Source organism: Sinocyclocheilus anshuiensis, unplaced genomic scaffold, assembly GCF_001515605.1.
Source record: "Sinocyclocheilus anshuiensis isolate Anshui unplaced genomic scaffold, SAMN03320099.WGS_v1.1 scaffold1625, whole genome shotgun sequence".
Lineage (NCBI taxonomy): Eukaryota > Metazoa > Chordata > Actinopteri > Cypriniformes > Cyprinidae > Sinocyclocheilus > Sinocyclocheilus anshuiensis.
In genome coordinates, this window is record NW_015539802.1 from 981,718 (window position 1) to 990,320 (window position 8,603).

Sequence of the window (8,603 nt, forward strand, 5' to 3'; positions counted from 1 at the left end):
GACAGGGCGCCGAGTACATGTAGGCCTGTGTCTCAGGCTGTTCGGTCTGATGGCGGCAGCGTCCCCCTGTAGTTCAGTTGGGCCTGCTTCACATGCGACCATTTCAGTGGTGGACCAAGAGCCAGAACATTTCACATCACTGTCATCCGCTTCGCAGAATTACGGTGACACGCAAAGGCTCTCGTACTCTAAGCCCCTGGATGAGACCCCAGTTCTTTATGGAAGGAGTCCAGATGGGGACGTTGTGTTGCCGCAAAACGGTCACGACGGACGCGTCCCTTATGGGCTGGGGAGCGGTCCATCAAGGACATCCAGTCGGTGGAGTCTGGACAGAGGTACATCGAGACTGGCACATAAACCGTTTGGAGATGCTTGCGGTTCTCCTGGCTCTCGAACAGTTCTTACCCCAGCTGAGGGGTTATCATGTGTTGGTCAGGACAGACAACATGGCAGTTGTGTCGTACCTCAATCGTCAAGGGGGATTACGTTCTCGCCCCCTTTGCAGGCTGGCGAGGCGTATTCTTCTCTGGGCTCAGACAAAGTTCCTGTCGATCAGAGCAGTCCATATCCCAGGTCGCCTGAACTCAGGAGCGGATTTGCTCTCGAGACAGAGTCTACAGAATGGGGAATGGAGATTGCACCCCCAGGTGGTGGATCTCATATGGCAGAGGTTCGGCGGAGCGGAAGTGGACTTGTTTGCTTCGAGCAGGACTACGCACTGCCCGCTCTGGTTTTCCCGGTCTCCACCGTCGCCTCTAGGTCTGGATGCTCTGGCCCACAAATGGCCCAGGACCAATCTTTATGCTTTTCCCCCAATCCGGTTGCTCCCAGCAGTCCTATTCAGAATACGATCAGAAAGAGTGGAGCACCTGTTGCTGGTGGCCCCGCGGTGGCCCACTCAGTCGTGGTTCTCAGACCTGGTCAGTCTGCTAGCGGGCCCTCCATGGGAGGTTCCCCTCAGACACGATCTGTTGACACAAGCTCGGGGCATGATTTGGCATCCTCGACCGGAATTATGGAGGTTATGGGCGTGGCCCTTGAGCGGAGTACGCTAATGTGTTCTGGTCTCTCGGCTGAGATTACCGACACTATTATGAATTCTAGGGCTCCCTCCACGAGACGCTTATATGCTTTCAAGTGGAGACTTTTTGCCTCTTGGTGTAGACAACGCACTTTGGATCCAGTTCACTGCCCTATAGGTTCAGTACTGGAGTTTCTTCAGAGTCGTTTTTCTGAAGGGGTTACCCCCGCCACTCTTAAAGTGTACGTGGCGGCCATATCGGCAGGACTCCAGTTTTACGAGATGACGTAGGCCTTTCCGCCCAGCACGAGTTCCTTCTTGGGACTTATCTATGGTTTCTATGGTTTTGACAGGCCATCCTTTTGAACCGTTGGAGTCTGTGTCAGAGAAGCTCTTGACCCTTAAGACGGTTCTTTTGGTGGCTTTATCCTCCCTTAAGAGGATAGGGGACTTGCAGGCTCTCTCCATTAGTCCTTTGTGTATGGACTTTGCACCAGGACTGGTAAAAGTCTTTTTGCGACCTAGGCCTGATTATGTTCCGAAGGTCGCTTCGACTCCGTTTCGCTTTCAACAAGTGGTCCTGGAGGCTTTTTCCCCAGCCGAGGAGGGGTCAGTTGCCCTGAATCTCTGTCCGGTTAGGGCACTTAGGATCTACGTTGACCGCACGGCTCAGTGGCGTAGATCTGATCAGTTGTTCGTGTGTTTTGGTGGTAAGAACAGAGGTTCTGCTGTCACTAAACAGCGGATGTCACACTGGATAGTGGAGGCTATCTCTCTGGCCTATGAGGTGCGTGGCTTGACTTCGCCTTTAGGGGTGCGTGCTCATTCTACAAGAGCAGTGGCTTCTTCTCAGGCCTTCTTCAAAGGGTCCTCGACGGAAGATGTTTGTGCTGCGGCAGGATGGTCCTCTCCTAGCACATTCATCAAGTTTTATAGTCTGGACGTAGGGATGGCTCCTGGCTCCCGGGTCTTATCCGCTTGAGCAGATGCTTTCCTTGGTCTTCTAGCTATCTACGGTACGTCGGGCGTTATGGTATAGCGTTCCCAAAGCGATGACGTCATCGCAGCATCGAAGTGAGCCTATGAGAGGGAACATCTCGGTTACGTATGTAACCTTGGTTCCCTGAGTAGGGGAACGAGATGCTGCGATGACGTCATCGCTTTGGGAACACCTTCGGTGTGACGAATGTCTGAAGCCCTTATACCATCACGCCAATTCATTGGCCAAATAGCGCTTAGCACCGCCCCCAAAGCGCACGTAGGTGAGCTATATAGCGTGCTGCGCGCTATTTTCATCCATCAAGGATGTCAAGTCTGTGGAGTCTGGACAGAGGTACATCGAGACTGGCACATAAACTGTTTGGAGATGCTTGCGGTTCTCCTGGCTCTCGAACAGTTCTTACCCCAGCTGAGGGGTTATCATGTGTTGGTCAGGACAGACAACATGGCAGTTGTGTCGTACCTCAATCGTCAAGGGGGATTACGTTCTCGCCCCCTGTGCAGGCTGGCAAGGCGTATTCTTCTCTGGGCTCAGACAAAGTTCCTGTCGATCAGAGCAGTCCATATCCCAGGTCACCTGAACTCAGGAGCGGACCTGCTCTCGAGACAGAGTCTGGAGGATGGGGAGTGGAGATTTCACCCCCAGGTGGTGGATCTTATATGGCAGAGGTTCGGCCGAGCGAAAGTGGACTTGTTCGCTTCGAGCATGACTACGCACTGCCCGCTTTGGTTTTCCCTGTCTCCCCCGTCGCCTCTAGGTCTGGATGCTCTGGCCCACGAATGGCCCAGGACCAGTCTTTATGCTTTTCCCCCAATCCGGTTGCTCCCAGCAGTCCTATTCAGAATACGATCAGAAAGAGTGGAGCACCTGTTGCTGGTGGCCCCGCGGTGGCCCACTCAGTCGTGGTTCTCAGACCTGGTCAGTCTGCTAGCGGGCCCTCCATGGGAGGTTCCCCTCAGACACGATCTGTTGACACAAGCTCGGGGCATGATTTGGCATCCTCGACCGGAATTATGGAGGTTATGGGTGTGGCCCCTGAGCGGAGTACGCTAATGTGTTCCGATCTCTCGGCCGAGATTACCGACACTATTATAAATTCTAGGGCTCCCTCCACAAGACGCTTATATGCTTTCAAGTGGAGACTTTTTGCCTCTTGGTGTAGACAGCGCACTCTAGATCCAGTCCATTGCCCCATTGGTTCAGTACTGGAGTTTCTTCAAAGTTGTTTTTCTGAGGGAGTTACCCCCGCCACTCTTAAGGTGTACGTGGCGGCCATATCGGCGGGGCATGCACTCGTGGGGGGGGTTTCAGTTGGTCGCCACCCCCTGGTCTCCAGTTTTATGCAGGGTTCGAGATGACGTAGGCCTTTCCGCCCAGCACGAGTTCCTTCTTGGGACTTATCTATGGTTTTGGAGGGCCTAACAGGCCATCCTTTTGAGCAGTTGGGAGTCTGTGTCAGAGAAGCTCTTGACCCTCAAGACAGTTCTTTTGGTGGCTTTATCCTCCCTTAAGAGGGTAGGGGATCTGCAGGCTCTCTCCATCAGCCCTTCATGTATGGACTTTGCCCCAGGGCTGGTTAATGTCTTTTTGCGACCTAGGCCTGATTATGTTCCTAAGGTCGCTTCGACTCCGTTTCGCTTTCAGCAAGTGGTCTTAGAGGCTTTTTCCCCAGCTGATCTCAGGTTAGCCTGAGTCTCTGCCCAGTAAGGGCACCAGTTGTTTGTGTGTTTTGGTGGTAAGAGCAGAGGTTCTGCTGTCACTAAACAGCGGATGTCACACTGGATAGTGGAGGCTATCTCTTTGGCCTATGAGGCGCGTGGCTTGACTTCGCCTTTAGGGGTGCGTGCTCATTCTACAAGAGCAGTGGTTTCTTCTCAGGCCTTCTTCAAAGGGTCCTTGATGGAAGATGTTTGTGCTGCGGCAGGATGGTCCTCTCCTAGCACCTTCATCAAATTTACAGTCTGGACGTGAGGTTGGCTCTTGGCTCCCGGGTCTTATCCGCTTAAACAGATGCTTTCCTTGGTCTTCCAGCTATCTAAAGGTACGTCAGGCGTTATGGTATAGCATTCCCAAAGCGATGACGTCATCGCAGCATCGAAGTGAGCCTATGAGAGGGAACATCTCGGTTACGTATGTAACCTTGGTTCCCTGAACAGGGAACGAGATGCTGCAATGCGGGCCGTTCCGTACCTTTGATAGTGCTTCCTTCGTAAACTTCGTTCACACTGATATAGCTCACCTACGTGCGCGTCGGGGGCGGTGCTAAGCGCTATTTGGCCAATGAATTGGCGTGATGGTATAAGGGCTTCAGACATTCTTCACACCGAAGGTGTTCCCAAAGCGATGACGTCATCATAGCATATCGTTCCCTATTCAGGGAACCAAGGTTACATACGTAACCGAGATGTTCTTAAAACCTAAAATATGTACATTTATACCACCCTCTACAGTTAGCAATGATGTACTGCATCTTATAAATAATTCAAAGGAGAAACATACTATTACATTTTTCAAACATCTGTACTCTTTTCTTATTAAAGAGTACTAAATGATACCATTATACCATTTTAAATAATACTAAATTAGTATAATATTTACCTCTCAATTTAGGTAAGATAAAAAAATAATAAACTGGCAATAATTTAAGTATAAATGTGTAAAGTATATATTCTATTGATATATTTATAAAGAAACAATACGGTTTACAAAACAAATGTCTGGAATTATTTATCTTATCATGACATAAGAATAATATTAAAGAAACATTAATACTGTATCATAAAAGTTAACAATGTTAAATTTTTAGTGTAATTATCTGAAAATGATCTTTTAATATTCAGTCTTCATTCTGTGTAATTTCATGGAAAGAATGACCAGTACATTCTTCAAAATAACATTGTAGTTGCACACAACATGTTATGCAAGCACAAGTAAGCAGAAACTTAAGAACATGTCATAACCTCCATATGCAGATAATACTAAATTACACACAAATATTACTACCCGAATTGATCCATATAACAAACTGAAAAATTAACCAGAACGGGGCTACCTTACAAACATTTTTCATGGCTATTTTAGAAGGGAAAATGTTTTGCTCATTGGTGACATTTCATACCTGTTGTGCTTTGATGATAATTAAAGGTGTATTTATTTATTTATTTTTATTTTTTTATAAATATCATGCATAAAATGTCCCTCCACCTGACAGATCACTGAAAAAGGCGTCATGCTGATCGCACTGTGACAGCCCTTATACACTTTATAAACAGGAAAAAAAAGGAGTCGGGGAGCAACCTCACACTTTTTTTTCTTATCAAATACGCTGTCAAGCAAATATCCTAATGTAGCTGCATAAAATAAAAACAGTGCATATACTAAATATTTAAGGTTATTTACATCTAAAACTACTGCATGACCTAAACCTGAAAGGAAACAAGGGAAAAGGGAAACATAAGAATAGAATAGAATAGAATAGAATCTTACATTCAGTCATACAGACATTGTCTCTGCTGTGAGCTCGGCGATTAAGCCAAGAGGTTGGCTTTAGATGATGGCTGCAGGACAAACACATAACACAAGATGTCAGTGTTGTCACATAGGAAAGTCATTTAACTCACCACTGTAAATGACTGTAGGCAAAGAGTTTTACACAAGTACACACTTAAATAATTGTGTTGCAAATACATTTTTATGAAGGGTTCTATTTATATACATTCCATTGTTCTATAACTGATTGGTTGCAGGTACTGATGGAAAACCTGACAAATAATAAAATGCAGTTAACCATATAATTATGAATAGTTAAGATAGCAAAAGTACTAAGATAGCAAAAGTATCTACTTTTAAATAGGAGGAGAAAATATTTCCATATCTCTAAACGTCAAAGATATCGTGTCCAATCATACTCTACCATACTGTGCCACAAATTTATCTGTCTTGACTGAAGCCAAATTATATAGATGTCAACAAGTATAGGTTGAGTGACATTCTCTTATCCGCAAAAAAAACTAAGATCAAAACTATGCAAGGTCAATAAAATAGGGCCCAGACTGCATTAAAACAAATGTATTGAAATTGTGGTATATGTTGGGTGCCACTTGAAAGCAAAAATATTTTTGAACCCCATTGACTTTCAATGTATGGATAAAACTTGGGGAAGTCGTGGCCTAATGGTTAGAGAGTCGGACTCGTAACCCAAAGGTTGCGGGTTCGAGTCTCGTACAGGCAGGGATTGTAGGTGGGGGCAGTGAATGTACAGTGCTCTCTCCCACCTTCAATACCACGACTGAGGTGCCCTTGAGCAAGGCACCGAACCCCCAACTGCTCCCCGGGCGCCGCAGCAAAAAATGGCTGCCCACTGCTCCGGGTGTGTGTTCACGGTGTGTGTGTGTTCACTGCTGTGTGTGTGCACTTTGGATGGGATAAATGCAGAGCACTAATTCCTAGTATGGGTCACCATACTTGGCCACATGTCATGTCACTTTAAGTCACTTTAAAAACAACACAAACATTCTTCAATATATCTTCAGCATTTTTGGATGAACTATCCCTTGATTTCCAATGTAAAATCAGAGTCCTGAAGCTAAATCAGCTGTGTTTTCAGTAATCTAAAACTTGTGGTCTAGGGACTAACACAGTATAAATCATTCATATAGACATCATTAATCTTCTTACTCTTTGTAATAGGCATTCCCTGAGTCACTGTACATCATCTCCCAGTTTTGCGACCCTGTCACCCGTGCTCCTCTACGGGGTCCGAGCCCATTCTCCAAGGCACTGCCGTCTCCTCCGCTTGAATCTCGTGATTGGCTGGGGGATGATGTGGGGGCGGGGGCACTGCTCGCCCCGGCCGAACCACCTAAATGCCAATGAAGAGAAAACAAGACTTGTGAAATGACACGGCTTACCTATTCTGGCTGAAAGCTTCGATTTCAACATTCATTGAATTATTACTCCAAGTCATTCTCTTTTCTATTCAGAATTCTATTCTCTTTTCTAAATGGGTACATTTTTCCTATTGGATAAAATAAAAACAGCAAGAAAAACAGCTAAATGAAACTATCATTGTGTATTATCATTTTATAGGTTTCTATTTATAGTTTGGCATTTACATTTTGTAATGAGCAGTCCACTGAACGGCAAGTTGAACAACCCATGTGCAGTTTATTTAACAGAGTGAAATCCAAAATCCAAACATAATCCAAACAAAGACTTGACTTGAACAGACTTGATATAGCATGAACAGACTAGACTCACCGACAGCAGGTACATACATTAATACACGACAAGAGACAATGGAAACAAGAGGGCTACTTATACCAAACAAAAAGGGTCACATGACACAAACCAACCAATGGGGAACAAGGCACATGACTAAAGCAACCAATGAGCAAACAGAACTGATAATCACATGACAAGACAATAACCAATGAGAACATGACACATACACAAGGCAGAGATACATGAGGGCAAGGGAAGCATGACACAAACAGTTTGAATCAAACTACAAAATAAAAGACATGAAAGCAAGAACATGAAACAAACCCAAAACAGACATTACATATCCCCCCCTCTAAGGGCGGCACCTGACGCCCTAGTGAAAAACCCACATCAAAACAGAAACAAAACTCAAAAAGTCCAGGAGGGTGGAAGTGCAGAGGCGGAATAGGGGGAGGAATGGAGGGCCAGGCCCATGCAGGGGAACAGGTTCAGAATCATGGCCTAGGCTGTGGAGCATAGGGCAAGACCATGGGCCATGGTGCAGTGGCAGACAGTGATACACTGGAGGACCTGGGCCGTGGAGCAGTGGCAGACATGGAATAGAGGCAGACTGTGGATCAACGGAGGACCTGGGCCATGGATCAGATCCATAGGAGCATGGAGCCATGGTGGAGGCGGCAGAGCAGGGATCCATGGCGGTGCAGGCAGAGCAGGGATCCATGGCGGTGCAGGCAGAGCGGGGAGCCATGGCGGAGCAGGCAGAGCGGGGAGCCATGGCGGAGCAGGCAGAACAGGGAGCCATGGCGGTGCAGGCAGAGCAGGGGGCCATGACGTGCAGGCAGAGCAGGGATCCATGGCGGTGCCGGCAGAGCAGGGAGCCATGGCGGTGCCGGCAGAGCAGGACGGACGAGTGGTGCCGACAGAGCAGGAAGCAATAGCGGAGCAGAGACATGGACAGACCACTTCACCGTGACAGACCAGTTAGAGAGTTTGTGAGCAGCCACCATAGCTGCAACATGACAGGCAGAATGTTCATAAACGGCCTCCTTGGCCGTGACAGGACAGACTGTGAGTTCATGAATGGCCTTCTTGGCCGTAACAGGGCAGACTATGAGTTCAGAAGCGGACGCTGCACCCTCGGGAGGTTCTGCAGTGGATGCCGCCGCCTCTGGAGGTTCTGCAGCGGACCCCGCCGCCTCTGCAGGTTCTGCAGCGGACGCCGCTGCCTCTGGAGGCACTGGAGCGGATTCGTGAAAATGAGAGGCCTCTGGGGCAGACTCATGGACAGGAGAGGCCTCTGGGGCAGATTCATGGACAAAAGAGGCCTCTGGAGCAGACTCATGGACAGAAGAGGCCTCT

At 47.6% G+C, this 8,603-nt stretch overlaps 1 protein-coding gene across 1 annotated transcript in view; it reads right to left on the reverse strand.

The window, feature by feature from the left end:
• The window catches only part of LOC107683889 (membrane-associated guanylate kinase, WW and PDZ domain-containing protein 2-like), an 85,466-nt gene that overhangs the window by 31,803 nt on the left and 45,060 nt on the right, over positions 1 to 8,603 (reverse strand). Inside the window, exons 7-8 of the mRNA XM_016479953.1 lie at positions 6,699 to 6,882; positions 5,508 to 5,578 (exon numbers count right to left, since the gene is read on the reverse strand). Coding sequence (XP_016335439.1) covers positions 5,508 to 5,578; positions 6,699 to 6,882 — 255 coding nt within the window. The remainder of the gene's footprint in view (positions 1 to 5,507; positions 5,579 to 6,698; positions 6,883 to 8,603) is intronic.